The sequence below is a fragment of the Tyto alba genome, unplaced genomic scaffold (genome assembly GCF_018691265.1).
Source record: "Tyto alba isolate M040663 unplaced genomic scaffold, T.alba_DEE_v4.0 Super-Scaffold_3, whole genome shotgun sequence".
Classification (NCBI taxonomy): Eukaryota; Metazoa; Chordata; class Aves; order Strigiformes; family Tytonidae; genus Tyto; species Tyto alba.
In genome coordinates, this window is record NW_024881304.1 from 12,675,107 (window position 1) to 12,691,132 (window position 16,026).

Here is a 16,026-nt window from a genome sequence, read left to right on the forward strand (position 1 = left end):
AGACACAACTGGGTGATGAAGGATGTGTATTTAGGGAAGATGAAGAGAAAGAGAGACAGCAGGAGGGAAGAAAAAGTGAACAAGGAGATGGGCCATAGCAGATACAAAGAATAAATGTGTTTTTCACTCACTGCCATGCTGTTTTCCCTCAGTATTTTGTTACTGGATTTCATATTGGATTTTCCTGGTTTACTGATGTAAAACTTTTGAGGCTGTTAACTTGAAGAAAAAGACAAAAGCACAGCAATATTGGAATCCCCTCTCTCAGGGTACAGAGAGAAAAAGGGAAGTAGAGCACTAGGATGGAAAGTGAGGTCCTAACTCAAGCTGGTTAACTTGAGCGAGGGTGATGCAAGTCTGGTGTACTACCCTGGTTATTTGACATGCTTTTTCACTGCCTGTGTCTCTGTACCTTCATAAGTTCCTACTTCCAGAAGGGTTCCACTTCGCTCCAACTCCAGAAACTCCTCCACAGTCAGAAAGTTATAGTCCACACCAGGCACTTCTCCTTCTCTTGGAGGGCGGGTTGTGCCTGAAAGGAAAAATTAGCACATTAACATAGTTGATTTCTTATCAAGAGTTAGAAGGGACAGCAAAAAATCATCATAAATACACAACAGCGTCTGTAAAATACAGTTCTGTGAGCTACACAGAGAGAAGTACCAAGAGAGTTCAGTAAGAAGCCCATGTAAAAATAAGACAAGACATAGATCACCAGTTGAGCTGGTGGTACCAGTTGTTCCACCCAATGACAATGTTTTTTATATTCTCATAAAGACTCTCTGGCAAAGAAATCTCTCATCACATGCACAAACACAGTTGTAAGAGTTTGGTATCTGGGAATATGCCAGCAATTACCTTCCTGCTATTATCATAGTCTCTCATACTTCAACTTCATTAAAATTGCAATTTGTATTCTCAGATATGGACACTTCTTTTTAGCATTCATTATTTCTGCACTACTTTATCTCACCAAATATTCTTTGACATCATAAAGATCTTTTCTCCCTTATTTCTTTTTAATATTTTACCTCTACTTCTGCTATTATTTTTTATTCAGCATTACAAAGTACTGGGAGACTGTTTTGATGCACCGTTTACACATGCTCACTAAAGAGACAGCCTGCAAACTCTTCTCACAGAAGTTCACCTATAAGCTCATTCCAGTTCAAGAAACACTTATTCTTTTGAGTAATGATTCATACTGAATCTCCCTCTAGCACTCGACAATTTAAATAGTACCCATGGAGACAGGGCTCTGATCACTGCTACTCTGCCAGCTCTGAAACTCTTCTCCCTTCTGACCATTTTACAGCCCTTCGAAGCATGGTGTAAGATGAGTCATTTCATGACTTTGATAAGATGGCTTGGGCCACTGCATTTTAGGTCACTGAGCACAGATTAATTGATTAGGATCAATTTCTGTTCAATAGCCTTTATTTTCCATGACTCTGGAGGCTAGGAGATGCCTGGATTCTCTACACCTGAGATTAAATATAAATGACAGATTTACAGATAGTACAGGAAACTGAACTTTAGAAGAGCAGCGTTAGAGACTTGGAGGTGTCCGAGTGCTGTGGCTGCAACCAATCTGCTGGCTCGGGAATAACTTCAGAGATGTGGAAACTATTCCTAACATTTAATGCAGCATGATTTCTCACTTCTGTGGGACCCTTCCGGCCCCTGGGCAGTGCCTTCTCAGTGCATACAATTTCTTAAGCCCTCCATAAAAGGACTGAAGAAAGTATAAAGCAGCTGAGCTTCTGGAAATTAATTGGGAAGATTCCAGCTCTCAGAAGTTGAAAGAGCATAAATTTACCATGCCTGCATCTGGCAAATGTTTTCCTCAAGTGCCAGGGAAGCGGAAAGTCTGCTTATGCCCTATTCATCCAAGAGACTGTTCAAGAGGTCAGTCTTGACAGAGTGACACCCTTGAAAGACTATCACTGGATTAATTTCCTTGATAGACATTCACTTTCTCCAACATCCTCCATTTCTTGTTTCAAAATAGAAACACTTTCTCTTTTTTTATTATTTACCATCAGCCTTCAGATAGCCTATAAATTCCTGTGCTTTTTCTATCATTCCTTCTCTTGAAGCTGTGTGAATGGGTGAAGGCAGGAGGAGGAGAAGCAAAAAAGAGGATGGAAATGGAATCCTACTAGCAGAATTACTCTTTCCTGTTTGAAAGGATTCAAATTTGCATTCTTTATATTCTTGAATCCTTACAGAAAGACTACAAGGATTTTTACAGAGTAGTTTGTAACAAAGGACAAGATGTCTTTCACAGATCTAGACCAGAGAAATACTGGAACTGCAGCACATGCCCCTCGCTGCCCGGCTCTAAAGGCAGACAGGGAAGCTGAGTGGGCAATGTCCACACAGATCCCTCCCTGGCACGCAAGGAGAGTGCACGCACCCAGGGGCTGGGATGAAGGGTCACAGCATCTCCTCCCTGAGCACTGACACGGCTGCAGACATTCAGGATGTGAGGACCCTCACCACAGTATCGTGGCTGTTGACCATGGGTTGGTTCCCCTAAACCAGGCCCTTGAGAGGGAAGGAAGAAGAATTAAAAGCCTAAACAGTAAGTATGTCCAACGACGTGGTGTAGAGGTCCCATGCCTGGAGCACAATGGAAGTGAGAATTAGACTCTGGAGTGCTCCTCATCTAATGCATCGTCAAACGTCACCCCAAGCCATGCGGCACATGAGCCGAATGGCAAAGATTGGGATGTGCTTTTTCACAGTAACTGACAACACACGTTCATGAGACAAAAAGATCAAGGAACTTCAGGACTCATTTACTTTATCTTTTAAAGCCTTCTTCTTTTCTGTATCTATCTTCCCACAGAAAGTATTTATTAATCATTTTTTTTTCTTCTGAATTTTTATAGCAGTGAAATTGCAGTCAGCAGTTTACTAGTGCTGGCTGCCTATTTGACATGACAATTATATCTCTGCCATAATTCCTCTGAGCCACTTTAATGGATCTATTTGTTTCATCTCAGTGTTCTTAATTTCCTGAATATGTTCAAGTCGAAAAATCGCAGATGTGCTTGCTATCAGCACGATTGCCTGCAACACACGCTGAATGCATTAGAAACGCCAAGTCGCTGTGTAAAAGAGAAACATTACATCACACAGATAACATTTGTCACCTCGCATAGGTCCTCAGCAACAAACAGAGGGAAAATAAAAACTACACTGGTTAGGATATCTTATCTGGGTGAAGGCGAAAAACCCAACAACTTTCCATGTTGCTGTCTAGAGCAAAGATTGCTTGCAGATGCTCGGGCTGTTATCCTGCTTCACATCTGAGCAAGTGTTACTGAATGCAATTCAGAAAGGCAGGGGGAAGGGAAAACCCGCCCCCGTTTTTCTTATAGCAGAATGACAGGCTGCCGGCTGGACACACGCCTGGCAGATGGCATTTCAAAGAGTTTTCATGAACCATCTGGGATGTGTACAATGATTACAAACCACACTTACAACAAAGCCAGAAGGGTTCCTTCACAAGGAGGGTGGGGGGAGAGGGCGGGTGGAAAGAAAAGGGGAAAGAAAAGAAAACCAAGAGGAGCATAAGCTAACTCGGTGACTTCTCCCAGGCACAGGACACTAAGAATAATCGGCACCTTCCACCCAGAGCCCTTCCACCGCCTGAAACAACTGCTAGACTACTGTGCAGCATGTGTGTGCACAGCTCAACATCATTGCAGGCTGCAAGCTACTGCTGGAGCTTTCTGCTGATAAACTCCAAATTGTAATTAAGTCTCCCATCATTAATGTGACTTAATTATGTACAAAGCATAGTGTGTGTGCATCCTCCCTTCCCCTTTAAATTGCATTTCAGCATCCTTACCACAGGGTGGTCATTCCTGAAGAAGAGGGCTACGGAGATGACTGCACATTTTATCAGAGCTAATAGCAGGTCAGACCACCGCTAATGGCAGAATTAATTGAGCACAATGAGTGCTGTAGACAGCCCAAACAGGAGTTAAGATACTCCACTAGAAAAGGCAAGCCAATCATATGTAAATACGTTAACCTGCCTGCCATGTTTGCACTGAAATATTAAGTGGCATCAAATCTTATTGCCATTAGGTAGCAATTTAGATAATTAATTTGAGCTATGTCCCACTGTGTGACTAGCTCAGAATTGCTAATGCTACAACAAGAAGGAACTGGAGGAGAAACCAAGTGGTTACCAACTCCTTTCACACATTTAATGGTTCATAAACTTTCACTCTTATATAGCTAGAATGTCCCACAACACATAAAACTAGTTAGAGATATTAAATTTACAGAGGAATTGCTCAAATCTTCTGCAACCACAGCAGACTTCAGAAAATAAATAAATAAAACAATAAGGCTACTGGTTAGCATTGCAGGTTTTACCTTCTCTATTGGTCTGGGCAGGTAAAACTACATATAACATGGGTGGCTTGGATGCTAGGTGAAACATTTGCCTGGCTGTTGGTTTGGTAATCACACCCAAGCTAGATGTACCCCAGTTTATTCATGCATCACTAATGCTTGAGACACAGACGAGGGATCTCACCATGGGCTGGAGACCCCACCTGAGAAACTGCTTCTATACACAGGTGAGTTTGCCCAAGCAGAGCCCAGTGCTGTACTTAAGCTAACTAAAATAAAGCTTGTCATCCATGACTAGAATAACTGGACTGTGGCTCAGATGTACTGATGACTATCAACTATTATTCTGAATAATTTAAGTGTCCATTTAAAAGATAAATAGCTGCTACTGGTGTGTTGCCTATCAACCATGCTGACAATTACCCAACATGAGCCTCAATTATAGTATAGCCAGATTGTTAATATGTGATTCAGGGGCTGTTTAGCTCCTTATCAATCTACCAGGCCCTCATGTTAAGCCGTTAATAGCCACTGATGCCCTGCTGCTAAATTAATCAGAATCTTGCTTATTGTAATCTAAACATAAGACTTCAAAGGGTCCACAGTCACTTCAATTATTTTCTTGTTAAAACAAAAAAAGTTCTTGTGCAGTAATGCTGTTACCACGTACCAAAACAGCCCCTACCAAGTCATTCAGAATTTGGCTTCTCAAGTGCAGAACACCTACACCTCCCATTTGCAACGCACTGTTTTCTGCAAGCTCCTTATCCGATTCCACTGGCTGGCAGTGATAATCTGGTGAGCCACCAAAATATATCTGATCAAACCACAGGTCATTTGCTTCTCAACTCCACCGACTACCTTCTCTTAAAATAATGTGGGAGTTATACACTCAAAGTAATGATATAGTTCCTACAACCATATTTTACACAAACTTGAGTCACGGGTGGTTACCAACAGTGAACTGAACTGTAGTAAATAAGGTTTTAATGTGAAATATCCAGGGATGCTAGTGACTTATGAAGCTGTTGTGGGGGTTTCCTGAGAGGCTGTTTGCAGGTGGGTTAGAAGGAATGATGCTGTCCATCCCATTACTCTCGAAGACTGTTATTTTTATTCATTCAGTAAGAAGAGACTGCTCTCATCACCTACACTGAAAAATTCTTCAGCTGCCAAGGAAGAAACTTATTAGGAAAAGAGCCCCGCTTTCCCCCTGCACAGTGTTTAGAGGTCACCTTCTTCCCTCATGTCACAGGATAATTTGGAGAGCCTGCTTTGGCTCTCCTGCATCTGTCACCTATGGTGCCAGATAACTGGAAGGCAGGACAAACTTTGCAGGTCTGCTAATGGCAAGTGGAGAAGGGAAAAGACAGAGACAACCTGGTCTGTCTCCAAAGTAGACAACCTGATTAGCAGCCAAGCTTAAGGCAGAACTTAACTGTAGCACAGTACTAGAAATAGCCTTATCTACATTAGCAAAAAATAAAGTGCAATCTAGCTGTAAGAAAACTTTGTTCACAGAACTAGTTAATCTTATTGACTTCCGGGGTTATCCAGACTAAGACTACCGGCTCAGTTTTATCAACAGCAGTAGAAAGTATTGTATTTGGATGCTATTATGCTATCCATTATACACATGTGTGACCCCACTTACCTATGGTAAGGAGTAAGGGGCAATTTATAGTTGTAACTGCATGAAAATATGGAAGTTTCAAAGAGTCCTGGCTGGTCTGTACAAACCAAACATGCTCGACTTATAAATACTATTTTCTTCTGAAACTCAAAACTCAGGAAACTAATTCTGGGATTTTAAATGATGTCTGTACCTTCTCTATCCAGTGACTTGATACTTATAAATCACAACAACGTGACAAGCATTCAAAGTGTCTCGGTGGTAGTGTAGAAATTCAGTCCAAAGAAGAATGTGGTCTGTCACTAGAAATTAATTCACAGCTCTGTTAATGATGCATGTGCAGGAACAGATGCTGATTGACTCTTCCTGGTCACACAGATAACTACAGTACTAAAAACAAATTTATATCACCATGGTCATCAGGAATGACTGATTAAACCCAGAAAACAGCTGACCAAGACACACCCATTTTTCTACAGGCACATTTCAGAGAGAATTTCATTTTGCGGCTGTAACACCAAAAGTAATTTTTCTTCTACAGTGGGAGATGGAAAGGATTTGTACAAAGAGTTCAATATCTCCTTCTCCCACCAACCTTTCCAGCAACACTAAGTGGCCAAATCTGGATTCCACAGCAGCAGCTTGGAGGATCCCCTCTCACTCAAAGGACTGTGTTGGCCACACACACAAGCAATGCCAGGTCAACCCTCAGTGCACGTAAAATCACTCTCCCTCTTTCAGGCGCTGTGTCCAGTTGCATCTCTCTGGCCCTTTTTTCTCAAAGAAGGACTGACTGCCTGAAGCCTCCCTGGAGAAATGATTCAGCCAAGCCGCACTGCAACAGCACAGAGTTTGTGTACCCTTCAGGCAGCAAGTTATTTTTGTTCCTTTTAAATCTATTTTTGGTATTTCTGTGGCCTTCACTGCCACCAAATAAGAACACTGATAATCTCCAACAAATGTATCCTCATAGCATTTTGAGGTAGAGAAAGTGGGTTTGTTTCCATTTCATAGCACAGAATCAGCCAGACCCAGGCTCTCAAAGGACTTCAGGAGCCTAATTCTAGAGAAATCAATGGGATTTAGGAAACCCTAAAGATCAGGATCAGGGCCTAACAGATTAAAAGGGACAAAAATAACTTGCTGCTGTGCTGGGGCTTTGCAAGCTCATTTGTATGTGTCATAGAACAGCATGCCAGGGCTATACAAAGCCAATTCAACATGAGGGGATTTGGTCTGGACTGTAATATTAATTTAAAAGAAACCGATAATTACTTGATGATTGGAAGAAGTAAGGGTACAAAACCCATCACACCCCGCAAGATAGTGACTTAAAAATGACCTGTTTAAGGACCTATGCCAAATATCCAAACACATCCGCACCTGAGAAAGTACTATCAATGATACTACTGCAGTGTGGCAGTTGCTAATACAGTTACAACCTCTTCATGTGTCCTTCAGAGCCTTCATTTGCTTCTCCCTAAGGAGAAGGAAAAAAAAAAAAAAAAGAACACTCTGACATCAAATAAAACATAAATAATAAATGTTCTTGGGTTCTCAATAGCAGCAGCTCACCTTCTGGATCCCTCTCTGAGTGATTGCTGTTACCTCACTAGACACCTGCAGCTGAATCCCTCTCATTTCTCACAAGGTGGGACACCCACCAAGAAGATTAAACTTCATGAACTAATGAGTTTGCCATTAATCCGGTGTTCATGGAGTCCAACAGCATGACATCCACTAATTTAAATTGTGAACTACAGATGAAAAGGCAAACTATGTACCTCCTTGGTGAGAAGACCTTAGCTGTAACTATGCACAATTTTATTCTTTCTAATATATGGATTAGTGTAATAAAGTGTAATTTTATAAATCAATAAAGCTGTAGTAATGAGATTGCACTGTAATGTTCTGCTTTTAAATATTGGCACAGAAATGAATGGAAATTGCCATTTGTAAGTGTATATGTGACTTATGGGAAGTAAAATTAGCTGAAAGTAAATTAACAGGGTGATTACATACTTGCATTTATATTCAGTTTCTCTCATATACACATTTTTAGAAGTCTAGATAATGCTACAACCATGACACACACCTTTATTTCAAAAGGACCACATTTCTTCTACATAAAAATTATCAGTTACTTTCAGTAGAAATTCTATCAGGCTGCAGCTGAAGATGGTAAATTAAATACACGTGCTGGATAATTACAGAGCAGTATTATTAGCTGGTTATTTTTAATCTTGTAGATCATTCACTCCAGACCATCTCAAGCCAGGCCCAGCCTGATTCCTGTAGCGCTTGCTCAGGTTTGCCCCACAGCAGGCATCTCAAGCCTTACCGTGCAGAAGCACAGCAGTGCTCTATGGTGCACGCCCAGAGCAGTTGTGGAAAAGCACAACGTGGATTTAGATGACAATTCCATATGAATGTGTACATCTGTATCAAATACAACAGGCCAAAGGTGTGTGTGCGGGTGAGTGCTTAAAATCTGCTTTGAAATAAGTCCTGGGAGACCTGGGATGAAGGGTTGTTCCCAGGCAAAGAGCACTTTTAAACAAATACCTCATTGTCATCTTTATACTTGCACATTATAGCAAGTAGTTTATCTGGAGGTACAATGTATCTTCCTTTATATCTGCTTTTTTTCATGGTTTCTTGCAAAGCTATCCGATTTCTACAAATTGCCAAAGAAAAGGTGTAGCTCAGTCTGAGAGTTCCATAAGCCTAGGGCTAGTGTTAAAACCAAGCTGTGAAATGGTCAGTAGAGGCACTTCAGCTGCTGAGGAACAAAACACCCATCAGCTCTCTGTCATGTTTGGCTGCATGGCTGAGCATGAGTGCAGTCTTAAAAATAATTTTTCATTAATTATTGGACCTTCATGCAGCTTGGTATAAGTTTTGAGTAGAATAATAGAATAGGTAAAAAACTAAACACTCTCAAACCTTTTTCTTAATGTTAGAGACAGAAGACTGGGAGGAGAGAGCTTTGAGAAAGATGAGGGGCTAAGACAGTTTTGAGACTGAGTGTACTGCAAACTCTCCCAAGATGAATTGCCAAGTCACAGAGCAAAGAGAGACACAAAACCATGCAAGTCAGATAAACTGAGTTCTCTGGCTTCCCAGGAAAATGTAAGGGTTTTGTAAACATTGCATAATCTTTTTCACCCACCATGAAGTACTGGAGGAATTTCTCAATTTGGTGGAAGACATGCAGTGGAGCCTTGAAGCAGAAGTACAGCAAACAAGAACACAACAGACAGTTTTATCTTGGATTTTTAAAATTTAAAAAATCATGAAAACTTGTTTGGGCAATATATTGTAACCGAAGGAAGAACAAAAAAAAATCATGTCAGAAACTACTGTTAGCCATATATGTGTAAATCTGCCTCACAGTGAGATTAGCAGTTGATCTTCCCAGGAGCAAGATTGCCTGTTTGTTCCCCACAATAACACTTCTACACAAGCTGCTACAATTACTGGAAGAAAGAACTTCTCTCTTTTCTTCAAAACTTGGATACAAAAAAAAAAAATTTAATCTCCCCAAAATCAGGTATCCTATTTTCTATTCTACTTCAAGGCTTCAGATGTGTTCTGTGAGCAGACATTGTGATTAAGCTCATAATAAATTGATTATCCAACACAGACCAAACACCTGCAGTATTTCATTTCAGTTTTATTAAAAAACGTTTGGTTTTGACACCTGGATACATATGTGCACATATATCCATTAAAAGATATTCTGCACCTTAAAGCTATAGTAATAAGTAGGAGAACATTTGATGTCCAGTAACTTAGCTGCTTCAACAAAAACTACTTACCTCCCTTGCTGTTTGTCTTCTGAGACTGTTTGTACTGCTGAGATAAGTACAATGCAATGTGGGCCATCCCTGGTTGGGTGTGATATAAAACTCTTTCTGTTGACTTTAATTGCCCTTCTAGCACACCTTTAATTTGCAGTTAAAAGTCTTAATAAAACACCTCACCTAACAGCATGTGCCTAAAACTAGATTGGTTCATTAGTCTAATCTCTGTGAAATTCCACCATAGAAAGAGTCATATAAAACCTACACATTTATCTCTGAAGCATTGTCTCAAGTTTGTTTCAGTGACCACGTCCAGTCTACTGAAAAGAAAGACTCAAAGAGAGGGTTTTTCCTCTTTTTTTACTTTTTTTTTTAAACAGAACACACTTCCACCACACTTATACAGGACATCAAGATAGTTATTTAAAACAGTTTTTTTCACTGAACAATGCACACTGGAGATACTGTCTCCATGGTATACTTTCTCCTCTAGCCCAGAGCCATGAAATACTATAAACCTAATGGACTTCCAACTGCGATAACCTCATTGCACTCTCAGAAAGCCACACGTCTCCTGTCGCTCTTCAATTTTTGGTCCTGCCCACTCACTAACCCTTTGCTCAGATGAGTCTTGTTCCTTGACAAATCCCCCTTGACCTTTGCTTAGTACTTTTCCAGCTTCATATTCAACACTGACCAATAAATGCAAATGCCTCAGCTACAGCAAGAAGTATGCAGATTACAGAAACATGCAGTTATGTAGCCATATGGATGCACTTACTGTAAAACTCAAGGGAAAGACTAGAACAGACAGCAAATCTATCCAGCAATATGCACATTTAGGCACTATTCCCTACAGATCCTGTCCCTTAATTTTACCTGTTCTTAACTGCTACCAATTTCTGTATTTTTTTTTTCAGTAGCTCTGTATGCACAGCACGCTTTAGTTCTTCATGATTACTAACGCTTTAGATGGTTGAAAACATTCTCCTGGTTCGCTTTCTGTAATGTTGTGATTAGGTGACTGCTCAGGATGCAGAAAAAATACCTAAAATTGAGAAGTTGATTGGTGTTTGAGTTTCAGATTAATCCCTATTGATAACTGGAAGTGACAAAATGTAAAAGAAAATAAATGCATTAATTTTAATTCTTACCTCACTGAAATAAAAACTTACTTTATTTACAGTTCCGTTGCTGTAAATTCTGCACCCTTCAGCTCTAACACAGAAAGAGCTTATTAATCCTTGTAGTTTTGTAAGTGCAGTAAAATACTAAAGAAAACACAAGTTACAATACATTTTCTTCACTTTTAATTAAAACATGCCCTGGTACAGTAAACCTGCTGGTTAGGTAGCCCATAACTCTGCATCTCTGCAGTCCGAAGCTAACTGTCATGCTACTGATAATGTATACAGGCTTCTCCATTTATTTTATTGCTTTTTCAGTTGTACACAAATAATAAAAACCTTGCCTCCAAATCCTGTTATCACCTATGAATTTCATAGGATGTATACCCACAGGGTGCTTTACTCTGCCTTGCTGAAGCCAAGCATCACCCCTATAAAATAATCCAGTGCTTAAACCTGGGACAATGACATAGTGTTTGGCTTAAATAGTCTTTGCTTCATTACATCTGATTACTTCTACTTATACCTTCTCTCAGTTAAATGTCCCTGTGTAGGCATTTATAGCTTTGCGTTCACACAAAACAATCATTCCATCACATTACACACTCTGTCATTTTATTAGCGTCTTACAAATCCTTTTCTGCCAGTGCCCCAATTTTAAATGCCATTTAAAACTCATTTGCTGGTTTACCAATGCCATTCTGGTATTGACTGGTCACACAGATAACACGAGATGCCACACAGAGCCCTAATGCCAGCAGCTCCTACTTTCATTGCCATGAGTAATTCCAGAACATCTCTAGGTCCCCACCATCACTGGTTTGAATCCAACATAAATAAACAGCACAGAAAAATTATCCTCCCGCTACTATCTGGCAACCCAAACAAAATGAGTTGTTCCTTGTCTTGCTTCCAATTACTGACAAACAAAAAAACCACCAGGTTTTAGCTTATACTTGTGTCCGCATCACACCGAGGATAAGGAAGTAATCTTCAACACTGCAATTGCCTCCTCGGCTTAGACATGGTTGATGGAGGACGTTGTGATCCGAGGTGGTGAGAAGACAGTTTCCCCAGAAATCTGCTTTCTCATGCTACTAGATCAGTACACACCTGAAAATGAATGCCTGAAAACACACAATAAGATCTAGGCTTCAGAAAAACACTGAGATGAGATTCTCCCTGAAGTACCTGTATGTTATTTGACTTAAAGGACAGTCAAGTGATTATCAGAGAGGCAGAATGCTTTTCTTCAGGACAAGGATGTCACATAGCAGATAAGACCTCACCAAAAAAAAATGAAGTTTAAACCTAAACTCCAGCACTTATTTACAAAGTATGAAGCATTTATCCTTTGACAACTGTGTCAGGTCCTTCAGATGACTGATGCAGGTGAAACCACTTTGCCAGACAGATGCTAGTACAGAACTGTTAATGGCACTTGCTGCAAATCACCTGCTCAGTTCAAAGCACACAAGTATCCCAACTGTTTCAAGACCAATTTCCATGCTTTATGTTAAACACGTGCTCAAGTTTTTGCAGGATAGGATCCTAGAGGCAATAAATGTTCTGTGGAACAAAAAAGGAAACAAACTTCGTTTTTGTTCTTAGCTGGGGTTCTGATTCAGGAGACTGCTGATTTAAGGGGATGTGTGGTCCCCACTGCCCATCACGCCGGTGGAGGCACCGAGGCTGGCAGGTGCTGGCGGTCCCACCTCCCAGCACCCGGCTGGCAGACTTCACCAGATGCCCATGCCAACATGCTGGGCTGTGAAGGGCAACACATGTTTTCTTCCCATCCGCTCCCGTGAAGGTGACAACCAGTGGCAGAGCAAGATGGCAGTCAGAAAGCCTAGTGACATCTTACCCCATTTCAAGTAAACCACGAAACACAGTGAATCAGAGCCTTGAGTACCAGACTAGCCATTCATTAATCTCTTAAGGGTCTAAGTTCCAAGTATGATGACACACAGGTGCATGTTTAGATGAGGTCATAAATGAAATGTAGCAATAAAGCTCAAACAGTCGGGAGAATGATTGGTGATGTATTATTTAGTGACACTGGAACTCTTTTTTAAAAGAAACATTTCTCTCACCCCGCTGAGGAAGCGTTGAAGAAACGCAAAAGAGAACCAGAGAGGAATCCTTGCTATCTGCAACTTCAGGATGAGGGTGACCAGAGCCCAAATAGGTGTGACATAATTTAATTGCAGGCATTCTAAATATTTAAAATAAAAATAAAATGAACACCCAATCCTCCAACATACATCAAAAAATCTGAGCAGCTCCCATTTGTCAGTATATTTGCCTTCAAAATGCCTTTTGCAAGGTGGGAGGATGAACTGAGCCCGTTTTTCAGATGGGTTGTGGAAGCACAGAGCAACCAAGCTGGCAGCCCAAGCTCAGAGCCAATTAGAAAGCGAAAGAGCATAAGGTCACTTGTGTTGCACGACTCTGTGGTTAGCAGACAATGTTTTGGGGCTAATAGCATTACGTGCTCTGTGATGCTGATCCGTTGAGATAAATGTGACAGTTCTCAGTGATAGTTTCATCAGAGGGAACTGCTGACTCAATATTTAGGCGTAGCGGCAAGAGCTGTTTATGTGCATACATTGAAAAACAACAGATGACTTCTGGAGCAAAACACATGGGTAAAATTCTCTCTTGAGGCAATACAAAAGAGCCAAAGTAGCTAAAGCACTTTCCCAGAGTGACTGTGCAGTAAAGTAAATTAAAGCTCTACATAGCAATCATCCATTATCCCATGGATTTTTAGCAATTCTCAGATTAATAACCGGAAAGAGCCAATAAAACTGTGTTACAAGGAAATAAATACACATCCTTTTGATGAACTGCCACTCACTCTTTTCAGGTCACTTCATTCCTCAACAGAAAATGTAAAGTTTGAAACATTCACTGTAGCATTTTTCCTATCACTATTGCCATTTGTATAAGTTATGTTTTACACTTCCTAGATGAACAGATAACATTAATTTTTGTTTCCCTCTCTGACTGTTAAGCCAAATTAGGCTACCTCGAGAGTTGAAGAGGAAAATGCAATTATTAACTCTTCCAAACATCCATTTGGCAAAAGAACATGGCAGGGGGAAAACACTGCCATGAGCTGTGAGAAAGCATTTTGTGTATTTACACAAACACCATTCTCTCTCCTCTTACTGTTGTAGCTCTTTCACCTGCAAGAGCAGTACTTGAGATAGGTCAAGACTGTAAGCAAGTATATTTTGAAAATCACAGCTCTGAGACATTCTTCAAAATAAATAAAGTCTTGTGCTTCCGTGGAGCCAACTGTATGAGTTTAGAATTACATGGCCTGCAGCTCAGAGAGATTCATCTCTCCTTTGACTCTATTGGTTCTTCTCAGCCCTCCATTAAAGGCCACACAACCACTATTCAGGGAGCAGAAACTTATTTCCTGGATCATTTTATCAATGGGAATTTCATTTATTATTGAAAATAACAGAAACTTGACCTTCCCTAGAGATTTTTACAGAAATTCAGACTGTAGGTGAATTTGTCCAACCTGCATAATGAAAGTCAATTCCTCCCAGGGTAAAGCAACATTCAAAGTGAACAAGACTGGCAGAATTGAACCTTTTGTGCATAATTAATGCAACCATTGATCAGTGAGACCTTAGATTCAGAATTTTTCTGTAAGATATATGCACAAGAATGAACTTACACACTTTTTAAAAGTCTAACTTCGAGAAAGTTTCTTTGATTAATGACAGTCTCTTCCTACCTCAAACCTAAGCAGTCATTTTCCATGGCGCACACATCAGCATCATTCAGCAGGAACAGTTCTCAGTAAATGATGCCAGTTGTAACTCTTGCCTGTCACAGATCTAGATACAGACTCTCTTAAGGACAAGTAAGTGATTTCCTGGTCTACTCCCCACTTGGTGCGTGCAAGCAATTCCCATTAGAGCCAGTGGGAGTTATGCATGTGGCCATGAGAAGATACCAATGAAAGCTCAAGTGCTAAAAATATCTACAGACTATTTGATGTACTATTTCGTGATTTTTAGCTCACACTCCTAATATTTTGGAAACCATGGCTACAAAGTTAACACAATGTGTGAAATTGCAAAAAATAATGAATTAATCCAGACTGGTATTTGTGCTGGTCAGGTAGCAATGGTCACAATATTTATATAACTGTATTTATGAAGCAGTACATTCTCAGCCATCCAGCACTTGCTGTCTCTCTTCCCGGGCCTAACAGTAGTGCAAAGGAAAGTGAGTTGCTAGTAAGAATTTTATTTTGTATGCTCTGTATTATAGACACAGATCAGTAACTTCATGGACTGGCTGATGGGACATGTCTACTTGATGACATCCTATTTTCCCATACACCATTCCTATGAAAAGGACTTCAGATTCCTTGGGTAGTATTTAAATATTTAGGTAAAAACTAGATTTTTACAAAGCTCAGTCCTATTATGGGACACTTACAGGTAGGTTTTTAGAGAGTTCAACATCAAAAAATGCAAACTTGGAGGAGGAATGGCTCTGCAATAGCAAACATTTGGGATATACCTAACCTAGCTAACTGCTTTGTTGATGTGAAAACACTGTTAAACTAGTTTATGTCTGGGTCTGGAGGAGAGCAGAAGGTGAAATTACTGCAGGAAAGAAAGTAGCCTCTTTTAAGGGCTGTCACAGGCACATCGGTAGCATCAGCATCCATATTTAGTTATTCTGATTTTATAACATTCAAGGCAACACCTTCTCCACTCTCCACCATGAAAATGGCAAGTTTTGAACTAAATGGGTGGTCCACCAAAGGCACTTACCACCAGTGTTCAGGTACTGTCAGTGGAAAATTCCTTCTGGCAGCTACAATTGGACCTAATGGCCAATCTCTCTGAAACCACGAAGGACAGAGAAACAATTCTCCCTATCACATCTTTCAGGGATGATGCTTAGGCATAGTCATTCATGCCTCGAGGTACAGGAATGGACTAAATGACCTCCTTCAAGGACTCCTCTTAAGTCTGCAAATCACAAGAGCTGGCAACACTGTAATCATGTAGTAGAAATTTCAGGAGGAGGGCAAAGTTGT

General features: G+C 40.4%; 1 protein-coding gene across 26 annotated transcripts in view; it reads right to left on the reverse strand.

Moving 5' to 3' along the window:
* MAGI1 (membrane associated guanylate kinase, WW and PDZ domain containing 1) overlaps positions 1-16,026 on the reverse strand; it is a 357,611-nt gene that overhangs the window by 91,022 nt on the left and 250,563 nt on the right. For all 26 annotated transcript variants that reach the window (XM_032985730.2, XM_032985729.2, XM_032985728.2 and 23 more), the window contains exon 3: positions 413-532. In XM_032985730.2, the coding sequence (XP_032841621.1) occupies positions 413-532 (120 nt within the window). The remainder of the gene's footprint in view (positions 1-412; positions 533-16,026) is intronic.